Source organism: Schistocerca piceifrons, chromosome 2 (genome assembly GCF_021461385.2).
Source record: "Schistocerca piceifrons isolate TAMUIC-IGC-003096 chromosome 2, iqSchPice1.1, whole genome shotgun sequence".
Taxonomy (NCBI): Eukaryota; Metazoa; Arthropoda; class Insecta; order Orthoptera; family Acrididae; genus Schistocerca; species Schistocerca piceifrons.
Window position 1 is genome coordinate 553,249,089 of NC_060139.1, and position 22,467 is coordinate 553,271,555.

Genomic DNA, 22,467 nt, shown 5'->3' on the forward strand with positions numbered 1-22,467 from the left:
TTCATCGTACTCCCCTGGGCACCAAACTCCCCGGATGAGAACACAGTCGAAACTATGTGGGATCACTTCGCTCAGGTTGTTCGGACCGTGGATTTTCAACCCAGAGACGTCTAACGGTTCTGGCCACGGAACTGCAGTCCGCAGACTCCGCATCCCTGTCGGTACCTTCCAGAAAATCTCTGACTCTGGTCATGCACGTCTCGCGCTGAAAGGTGGTTATTTAGGTTTCTCACAGATGGTCATATTAATGTGAGTGTTAGTGTATTATATTTGCCTTTTTGTTATCTTCAAACACACAGATAAATTTGAAGATGATCATTTGGACTGAAATTGGTCAATGAATAAAACAAATACTTGTGATCTAGACTTGTTGCTTATGCATCAGTCAAATGCTCTTTAAATATTCGTACTATCTATCAAACGTAGTTTATTAAGCTTAAATACATTATATATCATGTAAGTCTGCAGGCTTTCGTGGCCATTGTCACTGAAGTTAAGATCTTCTGGTTTATTAGACCACGACATGTTTCTTCTAAAATGTTCGACGTTCGACCCCTCTGCTGCGATCTTCCTCACGATCTTCTGCACCAATGGTAGCCATATGAATTTTAACCAATACTATCACTTCTCCAGCACGAACGCCAGAAATCTCCCCCTTTATAAGTGTACGCGACACTCGTTTCTGACAGTGTTCTAGCAGTAGTGGACACCAAACGATCCTGAGGAAGATCCCAGCAGAGAGGTCAAAACGTCGAACATTTTAGAAGAAACATGACGCGGCCTAATAAACCAGAAGATTTTAACTTCAATTATATATCATGTAACTTATGGCACAAAAATGTAGAAAGCGACTAAAAATAGAAGGAACAATAAGTTATTTACGATCGGCGTAGCGCTTGTGGCTGTTTAGTGTTGTTAAGAGTCAGCTCTCAATCCGAAAACCGGTTTACTGCGTTCTGTTGCTCTTCTAGAGAGGGCCCACAATCTCCAGTTTGATTTGTGTAGATCGTTGCCTTTTTTAAGAAATAAAGTGTAAGTGATGATTTGCATATGTGTGATGTTCTGTTTAATGGTGGAGGCGCAGTACCTGTAAGTAAACAAACTAACGTACTATTTTTGATTCCAGCGTTTAAAAAACCTAAAAAAATTCATTTTGACCGATTTTCCGATTGTACTCTAACCTCGAAAAGACGCAAGAGAGACAGAAAATCAAAGATGCTAGCATCACTAGTCATTCAATTAAGCAAATGCACAAATGCACTTGAAAAGGATAATAAATTCTCGAAGCGCGCTGTGCTACGCAGCAAATAATAAGTAACTTGTACAGTTTTCATTATGTACAGTAAATCATGAAAGACACAGTTGTGGGCTTTCTCAAAACATCTAAGATAATGAACGAAATTTACTTCCTTAAGCTATTGTGAGCTGCAATCATCCATGTCTGCCAACAAGTAGCAAGGTACTGATGGAAGCAGTATCCCGCGTAGGCAACAGATGTAAGGCATTTTGTAAACATAAGTACGGTTTCCATTGACGGGAGTCAAGTGAGCGAGAGGGGTTTCAGAAGTTCGACACAACAGTCCGTTCATTACTCGGAGCACTTGGCTGTCTTCGCAGTCGCGACCTGTTCGTACTGTCACAACGCCGAACCACAAATACGGCGGGGCGTCTAATAAAGGCCGGCCTCGGTGGCCGTGCGGTTCTAGGCGCTCCAGTACGGAGCCGCGCTGTTGCTACGGTCGCAGGTTCGAATCCTGCCTCGGGCATGGGTGTATGTGATGTCCTTAGGTTAGTTAGGTTTAAGTAGTTCTAAGTTCTATGGGACTGATGACCACAGCAGTTAAGTGCCATAGTGCTCAGAGCCATTTGAACCATTTTGAGCCTAATGAAGTCCGCAACTACAGCTTCACAGAAGACGTGCCAGACGCATGAATAGTGTACCGTGGCACAGAGGGGTATGGAAAACAAGCTGATGCTGGCATATTGTAGAAGAAGGAGGATTAGAGTTTAACGTCCCGTCGGCAAGGCGGTCATTAGAGGCGGTGGCGTATACTGCTATTCTTGCTTCTGTGGCGTAATCCCAGTTTACCAGACCCTTCAACTCAATATACTTCACGACATAATTCTGTTGAATGCATCGCTCTTTCTGTCAATAATTGTTGTAATGCAGTCATTCGAAAAGCATCTGATCTTTGCTTCTGACCGGAAGCCTTACGTTTCTCACAATCTAAATTTTCAAGAAATAAAAAAGTTGGTTATGGAAACCAAATTACATTCACTGAGGTGATCGGTTTTGTGGACCTTAGCTTTCATGAGCTAGACATGCCAACTTTGAAAAAAGACCAACGCAACACTTATATTTGTGGGAGTTTTATTTTGAGATAACAGCCATTTTTAATTTACTCATCTCACTCGACACAGAAGGTAGTAATACCTCGAGACAGACAACTACTTTCACACGAGAATATAATTCAATCTACCTTAATTTATTAAAACATCAATAAGAATGTAAACATAACTACCAAAATACACTGCCTTCACAAAATCCGATATCTCACCACACGTTATCTTTTGATGTATATATAAGGCAACAACATTGTAAGGTTTCATATTTTATGCAAATTTATGGTATATCTTTTTTTTTTAGACGAGTTTGGTAGTTTAATCCTGATATCATGGTCCGGTTGACTCCATACCAAATGCATGACAAGCCACTACCTGAAAAGAAACGGTTTCAGCTGAAGAAGACCAATGCCTGCCTAACAGTGTCATTGGTAGGTTGACACATGCTGTCTAATTCCAGCTTAACCAGTAGTTTCGTTTGAAATAATTTTATGAGAACACTATTTATGTCAGCCATCTTGTATTGGGATTCAATGTGTGTATGTTGCATTCATAGATCTTAATCTCAGCTGCAATGTCCGCCCCGATAGCTGAGTGGTCAGGATTGCCGTCCTACGGGCCTGGGTTCGATTCCCGGCTGGGTCGGGAATTATCTCCGCTCACTGACTGGGTGTTGTGCTGTCTTCATCATCATTTCATCCCCATCCGGAGCGCAGGTCACCCAATGTAATGTCACCGAATGTAATGTAGCAATATCGCACATGTGCCCATACTGTTACAATGATGTCCGAGGCAAAACAGACACTCCGCGATAAATAAGTACAGAAATGGCCTATCCTTTGGGGGCTTAACCATTGTTTGCTCATTATTTGAATCGTAATTATTAGAGAGGTAAACATGACGGTATTATGACACACGAGAAAGTAGTTCGATCGACGAGCAAACAAACGTTTTCGGGTGAAAAGATTTTTATACAGTCATTCATCGCTAGCGTAACAGTAAAAGAATCTCAGATATCAGGAGAAGCCGTACACCAGCACATACGGACAGAAACCTCGACATTAAAAAGTTAAGTGTATCCAGGGGAGTCTCGTATTTCGAAATCTACACAGTTGTGTTTATGAGGGCTCGCCGACATCCTACAAATAAACGTTAGGTAGATATGAACACGTACAAAGTCTAAGAAGATATGTCGTTGCTGAACTCTCTCAGCTAGCAGGTACTGCCATTACCAGTAGTCAGATTTTCCTCTTCAAGTTAAAGTAGGGAGAGGACGAGAGGCTGGCCGTTGCTTTGCAATTAGTGGGTCAAACTGTTTGACCTATTTACGCCTGGCCGGGCGTAGTGATTATACAGCTGCCAGTGAATGAGCTTCATCAATATTTGCATATGCATCTGGAGCGTATAAATCACAATACATCACGTCACCATCCATTGACGTCCGTGCAGATACTAAGGCCTAAGAAGCAATCAGCAGTGAGTAGCTGTCAAAACTTAGGTATCCGGAGTGTATAGATCGAATAGATCAGCTTGCTGTTCATCTTTTCCCAAGAGGATACTGTGTTTCCCTCAATAGTGGCTCGACTCCAGGATCACTATTGAAAGACACAGATGAGAGTAAGTTACAATGAGGTGGAGACCTCCTTATAATTTTGTATGTCGGAGTCTCTAGAAGTTCCATCAGATGTTTTCAAAACAACTTACATAGATGTTTTTCCAATAAGTCCGACAATGCAGCACCATCAGAAAGCCGACAGTTTTGCAGAGGCTGTGATTGGTCTGTGGTATCGTTTTAGTCTTACAAGGCTTAATCGTTTCACTCGCATTCAGTTGTAGCTCCAGGATGTATCAACACTAAAGTACGAGTAATTTTAAACAACTGACTTAAAAACAGCCGACTGCGGTGGCCGAGCGGTTCTAGGCGCTTCCGTCCGGTACCGCGTGACAGCTACGGTCGCAGGTTCGAATCCTGCCTCGGGCATGGATGTGTGTGATGTCCTTAGGTTGGTTAGGTTTAAGTAGTTCTAAGTCAAGGGGACTGATGACCTCCGATGTTAAGTCCCATAGTGCTCAGAGCCATTTGAACTGACTTAAAAACAGGTAATGTGTAATAAATGTTAGTGAAGACATTGTACTGCAGTCTCGAATGCTCCTCAGTATTCGTTGTTTCCTTTTCTGGATGAACTATGACGTTCTGTCTGCTGGCATGTCGTACGAAAATATCAGAAACACGTGGTTGTTATAATTAAACTTTCGCTACTTGACAGGGCACCCCTGAAGAACGAGTGATCGTAGCACAATGAGACTTCGTACATTTGTAAAGACATGCAGAGGAGAAAAACCGAATTATTCTATGAAAGAAAAACGTTAATTTCCACGTGATAGGGTTCAAATCTGGTGATCTTAGTAGTTACGCAGATTGGACCGGTCGCCTAATTATTAGGTTAGCCCCTTGGAGAGCGCGACGGCCATTTTCACCTTAGAAGGTACTGTTTCTGAGAATGCTATGCGCAATGAGCGAGATTCAAGAGTGGCACAAGCTGTGTCACGACAGCTGAATATTCCATGGTCAACCGTTCGAAAAGAACTGAAAAGTTGTGAAATGGTATTAGTACAAACTTTTGCCACATGACACTAAAATACGAGTAGACATTGCTCTTAAGTACTTTGAAATGGTTGTAGTTGACGACATGTGCCCTTGCAACATTTTGAAGAGTGATGAAGCACACTTTACGGTCACTGGGACAGTGGAGACTCACAACTCCCGCATCTGTGGATCCTCAATACCAATTATCTTTGATGAAGTTCCCCTGCGTAGTGAACGCGTCCCTCTGTGGCGTGACTTCAGGACACAGTTTATGATTGGTCCATTTTCCTTTGTGGAACTCGGACCCCAAGGACAATCAGCGTGAACGTCACGCGTTACTGAGACCTGCTTCGCAAACATGTGCTCCCTGCTCCACGGGAGACAAGTGATTCGTGCAGTTCGTTCAAAAGCTGAAAACTCAACGCCAAGCAGCACAGTTTCTCACAGTTAATAGAGACGTAAATCTAGTTCATTATCTTAAAGACTCACTGCGGAAACAAGGACAAATGCATAACATCTACATCTACATGGATAGTCTGCAAATTACAGTTAAGTGCCTGACAGAGGGTTCATTGAACCACCTTCACAATAATTTCTATTATTCCAATCTCGTATAGTGCGTGGAGGAAACTGAACACCTGTATATGTCCGTGCTAGCTCTGATTTCTCTTGCTTTATTATGATGATCGTTTCTCCCTATGTAGGTCGGCGTCAACAAAATATTTTCGTACTCGCAGGAGAAAGTTGATAATTGAAATTTCGTGAGAAGATTCCGCCGCAACGAAAAACGCCTTTCTTTTAATGAAGTCCACCCTAAATCGCGTATCGTTTCAGTAACACTCTCTCCCTTATTTAACGATAATGCAAATCGTGCTGCCCTTCTTTGAACTTCTCGATGTACTCCGTCAGTTCTATCTGGTAAGGATCCCACATCAAGCAGCAGTATTCTAAAAGAGGACGGACAAGCGTAGTGTAGGCAGTCTCTTTCGTAGATCTGTCACATTTTCTAAGTGACATGCCATAAAACACAGTCTTTGGTTAGCCTTCCTCACAAGATTTTCTGTGTGTTCCCTCCAATTTACGTTGTTCGTAATTGTAATTCCTAGGTATTTAGTTGAATTTACGGCTTTTAGATCTGATTGTTTTATCGTGTAATCGAAGTTTAAGGGGTTCCTTTTAGCAGTCATGTGGATGATCTCACACTTATTTAGAGTCAATTATCAATTCTTGCACCATTCATTATCTTTTCTAAATCGTTTTGCAGTTTGTTTTGAACTTCTGATGACTTTACTAGTCGATAAACGACAGTGTCATCTGCAAACAACCTAAGACGGCTTCTCACATTGTCTCTTAAACCTTTTATATAGGTAAGGAACAGCAATGGGCCTATAACACTACCTTGGGGAACGCCAGAAATCACTCCTCTTGTAATCGATGATTTTCCGTCAGTTACTACGAACTGTGACCTCTGACAGGAAATCACGAATCCAGTCACATAACTGAGACGAAATTCCATAATTACGTCATTTCACTACAAGCTGCTTGTGTGGTACAGTGTCAAAAGCCTTCTGGAAATCTAGAAATACGGAATCAGTTTGCAATCCCTTGTCAGTAGCACTCAACACTTCGTGTTAGCAAACAGGTAGTTGTGTTTCACAGTGTGACAATAGACCTCTTCGAGGTAATGCATAATGTTCGAATACAATATATTCTCCAGAATCCTGCTGCGTATCAACAGTAATGACATGGGCCTGTAATTTAGTGGATTACTCCTAGTACCTATCTTGAATATTGGCGTGACCTGTGCAACTTTCCAGTCTTTGGGTACGAATCTCTCGTTGAGCGACGGTTGTATATGATTCTTAACTTTGGACCTATTGTATTAGCACACTCTGAAAGGACCCTAACTGGTATGTACTCTGGACCGGAAGGCTTGCTTTTGTTAAGTGATTTAAGTTGCTTCACTATTCCAAGGATATCTATTTCTACGTTACTCGTGTTTGTAGCTGTTCTTGATTCGAATTCTGGAATATTTACTTCGTCTTCTTTGCTGAAGGAATTTCCGAACGCTGTGTTTAGTAACTCTGCTTTGGCAGCACTGTTGTTAATAATATTAGGTTTTGCTATCGCGCAGAGAAGGCATTGAATGTGTCTTGCCGCTAGCATACTTCACATACAACCAGAATATTTTCCGATTTTCTGCCAGGTTTGGAGACAAATTTTGGTTGTGGAAACTATTATAACCATTTCACATTGAAGCCCGCGCCAAATTTCGAGCTTCTGTAAAAGATCGCCAGTCTTGGAGATTTTGCATCCGTTTAAATTTCGCATGTTTTATTCGTTGTTTCTGCAACAGTGTTCTGACCCGCCTTGTGTACCAAGGAGGGTCAGCTCCGTCGTTTGTTAATATATTTCGTGTAAATCTGTCAATTACTACGATAATTCAAGCCACTTCTGGTCTACACTTATATATTGTTAATTTGGAAGGAGTGGAGATTATCTCTTAGGCAGGCGTCAAGTGAATTTTTATCTACCTTTTTGAATAGGTATACTTTTCGTTTATTTTTCGAGGATTTAGTGGTTACAATATTCAGTCTCGCTACGACAACCCTGTGTTCACTAATCGCTGAATCGGTTTTGACGCTCGTTATTAATTCAGGATTATTAGTTGCTAAGAGGTCAAGTGAGTTTTCACAGCCGTTTACCACACGCCTGGGCTCATGAACTCACTGCTCGAAATAATTTTCAGAGAATTAATGTAGCACAATTTCAGATTATATTTTATGCGTACCTCCGGATTTAAATATATATATTCACCAACATATCAAGGGTAAATTAAAGTCACCACTAACTATAATTATATGTAACTCTTCAGGCTTTCCCGGCGATCTAATGACATCTTGGGTTGTCGGGTGTTCTGCCGGATATCAGCGTCGTACTTGCACGATATTTCGGTCACGTAGCTCGTAACCTTCATCAGGTGCGACCTGAGACTGCTCTTCGAGTGGACCTGGTCCAGTATTTATGCCTATGGCCTTCCCCCTCCACCAACGGCTGCAGGCCCATTCCCTGCGACCTTCTGGAGCGTTGCTGCTCCGTTTTCCGTCCGCTGCGGTTCACACCTAGAACCGAATTCATTTTTGTTAGTACAGTTCATACTAATTAGCGTTTCTTCTTTGATTTATATTTTATATTTCCGTGTTGTGTTTAACACACTAATCAGCGTTAATATAGTTTTACACATGATTGAAAACAGTCTGACAAAGTTCGGATAGTTTTTCAATTTCACGCCTGTGCATCATATGTTGGTAGCACTTCGTCGCCTTGCCTGTTATGCTGTGTAGCAGACTTCAAAGCTGTGCGGATCAGCATAACGAAAAGGCTAGGGGTCTCGCTCGTTTTGTCCATGAATGTACATGTAAGATTTGTCGGTGACGGACTCATAGGGACATAAACATTACCGGATAGGATGACAGGTGCTGCGTATCGCCGACTTCTGCGCAGTTCATTACCTGCGCAGTTCATTACCTGCGCAGTTCGATAAAACTACCATTTCAAAAAGGCAACGACGTGCAACTCTTTTCCTACGAATCGGTTGACAGCATCTCCCCGCTACGAACCTTGGGCGATGGACTGATCGAGGAGGTCCATTATCATGGCCTGGCCTTCACTTTCACCGGAGCTGAAGCCGCTGGATTCATAGCTATGGGGAGGTTTAAAAGCATCGGCGTATGCCTAACCCTACGACAACGCGTACACGTTACGGGAGCGTGTGACCAACTGTTGCATGTGACGCAATCCAAATGGAGACAGGTGTCTTTGATACAGGAATAGTGCTTGACTCACTGCGTAGAAGGGCTGAAGGCCGTCACTCGATGCGTGGCAACAGTATGTAGCATTACCTATAGTGTCTACTTGTACGTAACAGACGGATGGGAATCAGAGCACGATAATATCAACAGTACTGGTTTCGGACAAATGAATATAGAAACTTTTCTTCTGGTTTTGAGCTATACTGCCTCCTTCAGGAATACTACATATGGTTTTTTAGCGTGCTGTATGCTGTGCTGTTTCTTTGTTCTAAGAACAAATGGTTCAAATGGCTCTAAGCACTATGGGACGTAACTTCTAAGGTCATCAGTCCCCTAGAACTTAAAACTACTTAAACCTAACTAACCTAAGGACATCACACACACCCATGCCCGAAGCAGGATTCGAACCTGCGACCGTAGCGGTCGCGCGGTTCCAGACTGTAGCGCCTAGAACCGCTCGGCCATCCTGGTCGGCGTTCTAAGAACAGATTTCGGCCTATTTTCGGACATTCTTCATGTTATCTGTGACACTGGATACAGACAACACGAAGATGGTTTGATTATAGAACGAAATAGATTTTTAGAACAAATAAATAACACAGCCGGCAGTTGCACATTGTGACGCAGGTAAGGCACGCCATCCCAAATATATTCAAAGTGAAAAAATATGTCGAGAGGCGGTTTTCACCAAGTTATGGTCGACAATAAGGCGAATTCCATGACGTTCGCTAGTAATTTTTATCATTTATTGCTCCGAATTATGACACTGACTTCTCTTTGCTAATGGATCTATACAATTTTTCTGTGGCAATTGAAAGAAGCTCCTAAGAGAATTTCAACGACATAACATGTATGGGACCTGACCAAATAGTATCAAGGTGACAGCGCTACAGGCCACTGACTCGCTGTAAGGAGACGTTCCACAAAAGTCTACCGTAGTACACAAAATGCGGGCAAGCACGTAACTCTGGCCTGGTTCGTGTGTTTATTATCACGGCTGTCACACCAAGTGCTCAAAATGTCCGTCCTGAGCATAGCTACACATTATAAAAGTATTCTGAAGAAACAATACTGCAAGTCAATTTTCATCTGGAGTTAACGGCAGCACAGGCCTGTGTTATACGGTATATCATGTCATCGGAGTCGTCTGTGTTTCCTAATAGTCCTATTGTTTTAATTTTCCCCGCAGATGAAAGTTCAAAAGAGTTATGTTTGGTGAGTGTGCAGACCATTTTCCGTTTCCTCAACGGCTGATCCATCGTTCTCCAAATGTTTGGTTAAGAAGGTATGTCATTACATGTGAGGAGTGGGAGGGATATGCGTCATGTTGGTAACTGCCAATAGCAGTTTATCTTAGGAACTCGAGATACATGAATGTAATTACGTTCTCAACAATAAAACGGAGGCCAGTGATGCAGGTCTCGAAAAACACGCACCAAACGTTGATAGACGAAGAGCGTTGTTTTCGCCAACTTCTTTGAGCCAGCGTGCGTTTTCAAATGACAGTTAGTGCATTTGCACAGATTGACTTACCCATGGTTTGTGAACGATGCTTCTACCTTAAATAATATTTCGCAGAGATATGCCGAATCACTTTCCACTTTTCGCGGATTAAATTCGGAGACCTGTAAGCAGTTTTTGAAGTCATTGCCATGAAACTGTTCATGCTCCGTACCGTGAAGAGAATAAAATGCGATGGAATGTAATGTTCGCGGAGAACAGCCGTTTGGGTGATCTCTTTCGTACTTCCAAGGTGCCTCTTAGTGACATTTTCACTGTGTGTTACTGGTGTTAAAATGTTAGTTTCATTTCGTTCATCAGTTGCTCTTCTTTTCCCTCAGCGTATTTTATTCTCTACACTTCCAGTTTCTAGAAATTTTTATAATGTTTGCTGTGGTGTCACCGCCAGACACCACACTTGCTAGGTGGTAGCCTTTAAATCGGCCGCGGTCCGTTAGTATGCGTCGGACCCGTGTGTCGCCACTATCAGTGATTGCAGACCGAGCGCCGCCACACGGCAGGTCTAGTCTAGAGAGACTCCCTAGCACTCGCCCCAGTTGTACAGCCGACTTTGCTAGTGATGGTTCGCTGTCTACATACGCTCTCATTTGCAGAGACGACAGTTTAGCGTAGCCTTTAGCTACGTCATTTACTACGACCTAGCAAGGCGCCATATTCAGCTACTATAATTACTATCTGCAAGAATGTATTCTGAACGATAATATTGTGTGTGAATCATGTACCGTCAAGAGCGACGTTCATCATTAATGGATTAAAGTTAAGCATCAAACTAATTACGTCCGCTTTCTGAATTCTCATTCCTTGTCATGTTCCAGACCTCACATCGGTATAGTTCTTCCCTTCTCATGCCAGCCTGTGTGAGCTAAAACGCGTGCATTTCGGCCTCCACTCGTAACACGGTGTTGGCTATTCTGCTAACACAAAATTTACAGAGTCAGATTCTGAGTGCTTGGCACGACCTGAATACTCGTCATCACTCACCGGCACAGCTGCTCTAATGCTTTGACGACATTCGCCGTAACGATGTACACTTCTTCGACTGTCGTATACACTGTGAGTGTCTCAGTGGCTATATGAGCAAGTTATCATACTGCTACAACTGCAGAACGCGGACTGATGGAATGCAGGCGCACAGGCAACACAAGAACCACACCTGAGTTACGGGTCTGGTTACATTTGGTATAATAAGCAAGACGTTTGTGAAACCTCTTCTCCTCACTGTGGGACAGTGGTTTGCCGCGCTGTTACCTTGATACCATATGGTCAGTTCTCGTATATGTCATGTCGTTGATATTCTCTTAGAAACTTTTTGCAGGTGCCACAGAAAAGAGTATATTATAATGAAAAACAATAGGCTCAAATCTCGGCGATTATAAACGAAAAGAGTTACTTGTAATTTTCACCTAATTCTTCATAATGTCCACTATAACTTAACGAAAACCGCACCTCGGTGTATTCATTCCTTTTGGATATCTCTTCGGTAACTTGTTTTCCGCTTCACTCTGTATAACGCAGTTCCAAAACATCGTGAAAGCTTATCACCACCGGACACTCCAAATATTACGTCTGAAGACATTCGAATTACTAGGCCTTAATCACCTCTTATTGTTCCAGTGCTTTTGGAGTTAGAAGTACATTATCCCATGCCGTATTTCCGGCAAGAGGGTGCGGTCTGTGACATATGCGTTACTGTAGAATGCTCTACTACAGAACTTTTGGAAGTAAGAATTAAATTTCAGAATAATTTTGGGAGTAGAAATAAATAAAAATTACGCGTTTCCTTAATCAATGCATGGATGGTTACTGCACTTAGTCTGTCAGATATTCCCTCCATCATCCCTATAGGCCGAGCGGTTCTAGGCGCTTCAGTCTGGAACCGCGCGACCGCTACGGTCGCAGGTTCGAATCCTGCCTCGGGCATGCATGTGTGTGATGTCCTTAGGTTTGGTAGGTTTAAGTAGTCCTAAGTTCTAGGGGACTGATGACCTCAGATATTAAGTCCCATAGTGCTTAGAGCCATTTTGAACCTCATCCCTAGAATGCTCTAATATTCTCGCTGATTGGGGGCCGTAAAATAAAAGAACCATTATGAGGAGGTTTAAAAGTGCTTATTCTCCAAAGAATATGAATGCAGAGACTTGGAAGTGTACAGACTTCCTTAAGATTCTGTAACGCTCGAATGTCTCTTAAGAAGCAAATCGTTATTCACCAAACGACGTTGCTGGTACCGTAGAAATTCTTTTTATGTAACCGTAAAATGTTGTCTGGAAGCGGGAAAAAATGAATTTACATTCCATGAATTTTAATGTGTCACGGAGAAGCAGCTGTCAGGAGCAGTGTTCTGCTGTTCTCTTTTTTTTTTTCTACTGACCTTCTGAATGGAAGATGTATCAAAAGTCTTTGCATACTAAATTTAACGGCAAATGACAGCAATAAAAATACATAAAATTTACATATAAATGAATAAAGGTGCAATCATTTCAGCTCTAGGATATGACAATGAACTTAACGGATCCATAAAAACATTACATCAATAATCACTCTACTTAGTTAATAACTCATCTTCGGATCAGATGACACAGCTCATGTCGACGGGGGTTTGCATAATTTCATCGAAATGAACCCACATCAATTTCCATTACTTCAAGTAGTCAGATATATAAATCATCAGTAAGTCTTTCATATATTTGCATGATCTCTTGGAATAACAGCAGGCACTAAATGAGCTACTAAATGAAATCACGAGCAGTATATCGTTGATTTCGTCTGAAATTTTACTTGATCTTAATATTCTGAGATCTCACAGACAGCTAGTCTGGGTTTACTGGGATTACTCTTTAAAAATAATTTTGTAAATTCCAAATGTGGAAGTTACTCTTGCCGTTATTGTTATAGCCACCAGGGAGCGCTATTTAACACCCTCACAGGATTAAGCAAACTAGCGCTGCTTCAGAACTAAATACAATTCACACTATAGTACAGAATCAGAATGCATATAATAAATACTACGAAAACAAGAATTATGAAGAGTCATTCGCCTCAGATATCTCCGGAACCGTTTAAGATATCATAACTTGTTTTTACCCAATGGTATTGTGAAAAGGTTCTCACTGAATGACGAATAGCCTATTTTGAAAATATATTAATTAAATAAATATTTACCGCTGTTAATATTAGTCAGTCAGCAGCAGCCGGCCGAGACAGAAGCAGCAACATGGAAGGAACTGAGTTTGTAATTTTTACGAGTTCCTAACCCGGAGCGAGTTGTATAATTTCATCTGTATGCTTTGATAGTTTATTTTCTTTAGTTTCTGCGTGTCAATTTAATATCTAATAGACACAGTTCTCGCGTTTTCGTTTGCGTCGGAAAGTAAACCGATTTTGTGACATATTTCAAGTTACAAATCAGGGGCGAATTATTTAGTCTCACCTTAGTGCTTTGGTAGTTCCGTTTGTGAATCTCTGCGTATTAATCTAATTTATTATACACTTTTCTTGCGTTTTCATCAGTCTCCAGTAGACTTCCGCAACACGTATAGGTAGTCCGTTTGTGTTAGTAGTGCAGTTTTCCACGGTCTCTGTTGTAACTTGGCAAGACAGCCAAGCCACTAGAAGAGGAATCCGAAAGGCACGCTTTTAAGCTCACGCAGGCTGGCGTGAGGTCTGGCACAGTTAAAGTAATTATACTAGCAAAAAAGGTACGTAGCTTCTGGAATACTTAACTTTAATCCATAATTGGTGAACATCGGTCTGACGGTACATGCAACACAAGATAAATATCAAATGATAATGGCGCCTTGCTAGGTCGTAGCAAATGACGTAGCTGAAGGCTATGCTAACTATCGTCTCGGCAAATGAGAGCGTAATTTGTCAGTGAACCATCGCTAGCAAAGTCGGCTGTACAACTGGGGCGAGTGCTAGGAAGTCTCTCTAGACCTGCCGTGTGGCGGCGCTCGGTCTGCAATCACTGATAGTGGCGACACGCGGGTCCGACGTACACTAACGGACCGCGGCCGATTTAATGGCTGCCACCTAGCAAGTGTGGTGTCTGGCGGTGACACCACAGTCTCTATTATGGATAGGGACTAGGGACTGTGACAGTTGTATGTGGAAGCGAGCCGAGTTGTGACACTTCGCCCTCAGCTACAGGCTGTGATGGTTTTGGTTACGCAGCTTGAAGCTGCAGTGGATGGGCATCACTGTTGTGGGCCGGCCGAGGGGATCCATCGGGCATCCTTCACGTCCGATTTCCTCCGATCGGTCCTCACCGGGGCCGTGGCAAGCGCTGAAAGTCTTCCCAGGGGGCCGCACGTAAGACCCCCCAGTTGGTCTGACAAACAGGTTCCAGGTATTGTCTGCGACTGACACTGTCAGCAAGATACAGTCCCCTGTCCTGTTGCAAAGGAAACCTCTCAGCCTACAAGATCTGGGCAATTACAGAGGGTGAGATTATTGGTAGTTGGGAGCTCCAATGTTAGGTGCGTTATGGGGCCCCTTAGGGACATGGCTACAGAGAAGGAGTAGAAAGCCAATGTGCACTCCATGTGCATACTGGGTGAAGTCATTCTACACTTGGAACGGGTCATTCCAGACGCCATGGAGAGCACAGGGTGCAGCCAGTTGCAGGTGGCGCCTCACGTCGGTTCCAGCGATGTGTGTCGCCTTGGATCGGAAGGGATTCTCTCTGGTTTCGAGCGGTTATAGAAGTGGCAAAGGCTGCGAGTCTCGCTTGCGAGATGAAAGCAGAGCTCATCACTTGCAGCATAGTAGACAGGACCGATTGCGGACCTCTAGTACAGAACCGAGTGGAGGATCTGAATCAGAGGCTTAGAAAGTTCTGCAGATTCCTCGACTTGCGCCATAGGGCGGTTGGATTACGGGTTCAGCTGAATAGATCAAGAGTCCCCTATACGCAGGAGGCGACTACACGAGTAGCAGGGACTGTGTGGCGTGGGCAGGGAGGTTTTTTAGGTTAAAGGGTCTCAGGAAAGCACAAAAAGGGTTTCAGTCATAAAGGGTGCAGACCAAGCACAGGAAGAACGTAGGTACAGGAGCCATCGGTATAACAGTTGCAAATAGTCATAGCTAAGTTGGGAAAGTACCACAGCTCCAAGCTCTAATAGAAAGAATTGATGCTCAAATCGCTATAGGCACAGAAATCTGGCTAAAGCCGGAATTAAGTTCTTTTGAGTTAATATGAGCCGAAGTCATTCTTGGCAACCGGAATAAAATAACAATTGCATCCTTTTACCGACCTCCCAATTCAGATGATACAATTGCCGAAAGGTTCGAATAAAGCTTGAGTTCATTTCAAAAATGTACCCTACTCATATAATTATAACATCTTGGGTTGTCGGGTGTTCTGCCGGATATCAGCGTCGTACTTGCACGATATTTCGGTAGAGCACTTACCCGAGAAAGGTCCCGAGTTCGAGTCTCGGTCGGGCACACAGTTTTAATTTGCCAGGAAGTTTCATATCAGCGCACACTCCGCTGCAGAGTGAAAATCTCATTCTGGAAACATCCCCTAGGCTGTGGCTAAGCCATGTCTCCGCTATATCCTTTCTTTCAGGAGTGCTAGTTCTGCAAGGTTCGCAGGAGAGCTTCTGTAAAGTTTGGAAGGTAGGAGACGAGAAACTGGCAGAAGTAAAGCTGTGAGTACCGGGCGTGAGTCGTAGTTCGGTAGCTCAGATGGTAAAGCACTTGCCCGCTAAAGGCAAAGGTCCCGAGTTCGAGTCTCGGTCGGGCACACAGTTTTAATCTGCGAGGAAGTTTCAATAAAGTTAATGCATTCAGTACTTATACTACTGGAGCTGTTGCCAACAATAATGATAACACCAATAATAATAATCATGATACTGTAATTCTGACAATAATAAACCAATAATAATAGTGACAGGTGTAAATGGAATTTATAGCTGTACAAAATAGATGTTTACTGATATAGCGAGTTCTGGAAAATGTTTGTTTAAGGAGACTGCATCCACTATGCATACTGGGAAATGAGAAAGATCTAGTTTGAAAGAAGGATGTACAAGGGAACGAGTGGTTACAGGGACAGTGCTAATCCTTATTACCTACCTTATAAAGCTGGAGATGTCATTCAGTTCTCTAATATAGTGCAGGAGGTTATTCCAGAGTTGGGTTTCTGCTACTGAGAAGTACTCCGAGAAAGTGGCTGAAGGGTGATGTGGGACAGAATGGATTTTGCTGTGATGGCAATGGGTGTTCCTGCCATATTGTTCAGACAAGATCGTTAAGTTCGAGGAGAGATATGAGATAATGTGTTCGTTGATAAGACAGTAGAGGAAACAGTGAGTGTGGAAGTCTGCGCTTTTCTGCATGTAGCCAGGACAGCTGTGCATATGATGGTGAAATATGGTCAAGGAGTCGAACTTCACAGATATAACGAACACAGAAATTCGTAACCAGTCACCCGAATGAGAATGACACTGGCGATAATTCAAATGAAATATATGGAATGATCGATATGTGAAGCCAATGTTTGTTTCAAATTTTGACGCTACTGGACTAACAAAATGTGTGTTACTTCATTACCAAAGTAATCATCATTATCATCACGACCACCACCACATCATCATTTATGCATGTAGAGAACAACAGCGGTCCTATCACACTTCCCTCGGTCACTACCGACTATACCCTTGTCTCTGATGAACAGTCGCTGTCGAGGACAATACACTGGGTTCTATTATTTAAGAATTCCTGGAGGCTCTCACACATCTGTGAACTTATTCAATGTGCTCGTACCTTCATTAACAGTCTGCAATGGGGCACCCTGTCAAATGCTTTCTGGAAAACTAGCAATATGGAATCTGCCTGTAGCTCTTCATCCATAGTTCGCTGTACATCATGTCAGAAAAGGGCAAGATAAATTTCACAAGAGCGAGTCTTTCTAAAATCATGCTGATTCGTGGACATAAGCTTCTCAGTCTCAAGAAAGTTTATTATATTCAAACTGACAACATGTTCAAGGATTCTGCAGCATACAGAAGATAGGGATATTGGACTGTAATTTTGCGGGTCCCTTCTTTTAGCTTTCTTATGTACTGGAGTCACTTGCAATTTTTTCTAGCCGCTTGGGACTTGGTGCTCTGAAAGAAATTCACGATAAATGTGAGCTAGATAATGAGCCAATGCCGTAGAATACTCTTTGTAACATCGAATTGGTGATTTATTTTCTTTCAAATCTTTCTGTTGTTTATCTATGCTAGGTATGCCATACAGGAGTTTGCCGGATGGTCAAATGATGGTGTGTTTGAAAGATTCTCCTGTGAGAACGATTTCGTGAACATGAAATTTCAAACTTCGGCTTTCGTTTTGCTATCTTCAACTGCCACACCAGACTGGTTAACAATTGACTCAATGGAAACCGTAGACCCGCTTAGTGGTTCTACATACGACCAGAAATTCCTCGGGTTGTCTGCCGGATCTTCAGCTAAGATGTGACTGTGGAGGTTGTTGTGCCCTTCGCGCATAGATTTTTTCACAGACGAACGAATCTCTATTAACCTTCGCTTGTCGTCATTTATGTGTTCCCTTTTGAACCGAGAGTGCAACTGCCCCTGCTTCCTAAGCGTCAGCCGAATATCGATATTAAACCATAGATGGTCTTTTAAATCCTTTATCCACTTACTAGGCACATAATTCTCCAGACAATGATTTATAATCTGCTTAAACTTTGCCCATACTTCCTCTACATCCATCTTACTGGGCCAAAGTGATGCCAATTCACAGTCTAAATGAGATGTTAGTAACTGCTTATTTTATCTCTCTAGCAAAAACACTCGAATCAAACAGAGAATTTCCGTTATGCATGTAGCATACCCTATCTGATGATAAGCACCGGACAACGCTGTGTAATGTGGGATTCACCGCACTAGATGCTACAAAAGGCAGACCGGCCAGTATAAAAGGACTAAGGGAGTGCTGTGTCGTAAATAGGGAAGCGGCACCAGCAGAGTGGGTCGATCAGCAGCGCTCATTGACTTCAGAAGTGCACTAGTCATTGAATGTCGTCCGAATAACAAATCACCGCGCGGAGTGGCCGCTCGGTTTGAGGCACCATGTCACAGATTGCGAAGCCCCTCCCGCCGTAGTTTCGAATCCTCCCTCGGGCATGGGTGTGTGTGTTGTTCTTAGCATAAGTTAGTTTAAGTAGTGTGTAAATCTAGGGACCGATAACCTCTTCTGTTTGGTCCCTTAGGCATTCACACAGACTTTTGAATAACAAATCCATTAGGGAAATGTCAACGTTTCTAAGGCTACCAAATTCGATTGTTGGTGATGTGATCCTAAAGTGCAAACGCGATGGAACAGTCACAGCTTAAACGTGATTAAGCAGAACTCATGTACTGATGGACAGGAACCGTGATTATCAAAATTCGAATGAAATCAGATGAAGGAATCAATCCTGAGCTCCAAAGAACTGTCAACGGTTCATCAAGCTAAATGACTGTGTATAAAGACTTCAAAGGAATGGAGTACAGTGATCGAAGAGCCGTTCGTAAACAACACATTTCTGTAGCCAGTGCCAAGCGACGAAATAGGTGGTACAAAAAACGAAGCCACTGAACGGTGGATGACTGTAATTGAGTGATTTCTAATCATGAATCACGCTGTACCCTGTGGCCATCCGATGGAAAGGCATGGATTTGACGAACATCTGGACAACGTTGCCAGCCATCATGTGTAGTGTCGACAGTGGGGTAAGGAGGAAAAATTGGAAATTTGTGGTAAGTTCCTCTGTGATCAAATTGCTAAGGTCATCGGTCTCTAGGATTACACACTATTAAATCTAACTTAAACTAAGTTACGCTAAGGACGACACACACACACCCATGCGCGAGAGAGAACTTGAACCTATGACAGTGGGAGCTGCTCGAACCGTGGTAAGGCCCCTCTGACCGTGCAGCAACCCACCACGGCGGGTAAGGGGGAAGTGTGTATAGTTTGGGGATGTTTTTCGTATTTAGGGTATGATTCCGTTATTGCGCTTAAGAAGGTGCTAAAAGTGGAAGGATCTGAACACGATACAGCAGTGTGTACTGCATACAATAGAGGAACAGTTCGGAAAGGTTGATTGTTTGAATCAGTATGATGTACTCTTTACATAAAGCTGCATCTGCGAGGCAATTATTTGTGGACCATAACATTTCTGAAATAGACTCGACTGCGAGTCCCGACGTGAACAACGAGAAATTCTTGGATGAGTTGGAACATCGACTTTGCTCCTGAACCTAGCTTTCAAAATCATCACTTCCTCTGGTTTCGTTTCTTGTGGAAGAAGGGGCTGCCAATACTCCACAGACATTCAGACATTTGAATGAATTGGTCTCCAGCATATTCGTCAGTCATAAGTGTGAAGGGTGGACACACCCCATATTAATGTCCACTAATAGCTGTCCGCACACCTTTGATCAGATAATATGCATTCTCATACCTACAGGTTCCAGTCACACCCACTTCATTTTTGTTATAGTCGGAATTGCATCTTCCAACCCAGACTGACTTGTTTGTTTCTTCCTATCTCTTATAGCGTGAATAAAATCTTCTCGGTATACAAGGCGCGTCGTTACGAATAAAATACTCGAGCTTTCGACAGCTGTCTCCGTCATCACCACCAGGAGTTGAAAAAATCACTGACCGCCCCAGCGGAGACAGCTGTCGAAAGCTCGAGTGTTTTATTCGTAACGACGCGCCTTGCAAACCGAGAAGATTTTATTGAAGTAGACCTCTGCGAAAGACTCTCAGAACACATATCTCTTCTAGTAACCTACAAAATGCAGACCTCCATTGCCCGCTATACAACAGTCGGATTTTGGATTGTTTTGACGTGAAAAGGCCACATCGCATTGACGGTAAATGGAAGAAGAAATGTGCACTGATTCCATTCTTTCGTTTTCAGGACACTCCTGTCATGTTACATTGTGCGTGAGAGGACGCTATAGTGTGTTACACAGCACGCGGAAACAATGCAATCATTGTCCTAATGTGGGAACGGAGCGATTTATCTGACGTCCAAAACGGCATCACCAATGACTTTTGGCAATGGATAGAAGCATTTCCGAAACGGCTAAGTTTGTAAACTGTTCATGTGAAGCCGTCGTTAAACTATACCCTGAATGGCAAACTGGCGATATCTGAAACCGGCTTCATGGCAACTGTGAGGCACCACGGATTTTAGATTACAGGGGTGCACGACAGATGCGGAGATCCGTGCGGGCAGATATGCGTGCAGCTGTTGAGCAACTGAGCGCCCAGACGAACCAAGAACGTTTACTGCTACTGCTACTACAATGTGTGAAAAAGTGTGTGACTATGTATGTACTACAAAATAAAAGATGTGTATTGTGCATACCAACTGCACAACAGAAGCAGACATCATACAATGTTTAACTGTAAACAACTAAAAAAAACCTGACGTAAAACACTAAAAAGCCTTGAAGATGAGTCTCCAGGGCTCGAAATGCATATAAACACAACTTGTGACTGAAGGCGGTTTGTTCTTCATTTTGCAAATCTTAGTGTTTATGACATCGTCTCTACTGAACTATGTGCCATGGGAAGCTATAATGTTGGTGGTACATTCGGTGGTATATGTAATACCGTCTAGAAAATGTGTAGCTAATACAGTTAGTATTAAAGAAGTTTTACTGCGTGAACAGTAAAAACGTACTAAACGATAAAATTTTATCGTTTCATAATTTTCGGGTGGTTGTCAACAAGAGCAATCTTCACAAAGTTTTGAAATTGTGTGTAAAGATTATTGCAAGTCACGAAGTGCTGCCATTCACATATACTGCTTGAATACAGGATGGGTATTCGCCCGTCGTGGGCCACACTTCTTTCTCACCCCTACCCCTTTGATACGTAGGTGTACGCAAAGTAACCCGTATGTTAATTGAGGCTATAAGCAAATTTCAAATACGTCTAGCCGTTTCAGCGTGAAGGAGTAACAAATGTGCTAACGAACAGAAAGAAACTTTCGCATTTGTTTATATGGAATGTTGAGACGGAGGACACAGTACCGCACGCCACTGGACGGGCTCGCCCCGGTAACGAGTACTCACCGCCCGGCAGTAAGCAGACGCAGGCGGCGAGTGCGAGGAGCAGCGGCAGTGTCTGCCAGCGGCCCATGGCGGCACTGCCTCCGCCTCTCTCCCTGCCTGCCGCCGCGGCTGCCCGCTTATCTCCGGGTCGGCCACCGCGGGGCGGCCTCGCTCGCGCCCTCTCTACCGCCGCGGCTCGTTAGGCGCTATAATGCCAACACGCGTGACGTCACACGCTACGTGACGCGCAGCACCTGCTCTACGCTCCGCTGACAGTGTTGACGTGCGGATTAAACTGTCAAGTCTCCAAATAGTGGCGCAGATAAGAAGGTGTGCCTGTGGTGCACATCTGTCATTGTCACTGGCTGCAAGGTGAAGGTAACAAGTCGATACACACTGCACCGACGCAATTTAAATTAACCAGGCACTTGTCCGTTGATTCTGACAGTCACTAAAGATCTTGTATTATGTGTAAACAACACCTGCTCGCATCTGCAGAATATGTTGTCGATCTTTTAACGCTTCAACATGAACAGAAAGTGGTTCATCGCAATACCGTCCTGGTTTCGCGGCAACAGTCGACGTAACGCCCGAGATCCACATTAACAGCATTCTACAAAGTGATATGAACAACAGAACGTCCTTCGGCCTATTCGTATGCATTCCTGCACACACGAACATGTCAACAGTCGGCTGTCAGGAAAACAGCTGTGACTGCAGTGACACAGGTTCACGTGACGGCCATGCTGACCAAAGTAGGGTTTGGCAAGCACAAAGACTGGCAATAGAAATTCTCAACGTGTGTGGGCAGGCATTACATTGCTTGAATGTAAGCCCAGGATGGCTTGCCATGAAGGTAAACAAAACGGGTAGTAGATATCGGCGGCATATTACTGTTCTGTAAGGGAGCTACAGATGACAACCAAAAGGGGCCTGCTATGAAATGAAATGAAATGACGCCCCAGACCGTCATTCCTGGATGTCGGGCCGTATTGGCTGACAACAGTCAGCTTGGTATCCCACCACTGTCCGGGGCGTCTCCAGACATGTCTTCGCTGGTCATCACAGCTCAGTTCGAAGCGGAACTCATCACTGAAGACAGTTCTCCTACAGTGAATGAGATTCCAAGCCA

The 22,467-nt window shown here is 43.3% G+C and overlaps 1 protein-coding gene across 2 annotated transcripts in view; it reads right to left on the reverse strand.

The window, feature by feature from the left end:
• LOC124777892 overlaps positions 1-21,456 on the reverse strand; it is a 63,775-nt gene extending 42,319 nt beyond the window's left edge. For both annotated transcript variants that reach the window (XM_047253439.1, XM_047253437.1), the window contains exon 1: positions 21,357-21,456. In XM_047253439.1, the coding sequence (XP_047109395.1) occupies positions 21,357-21,423 (67 nt within the window). In that variant the 5' untranslated portion in view covers positions 21,424-21,456. The remainder of the gene's footprint in view (positions 1-21,356) is intronic.
• Between the last annotated feature and the right edge of the window lie 1,011 nt (positions 21,457-22,467).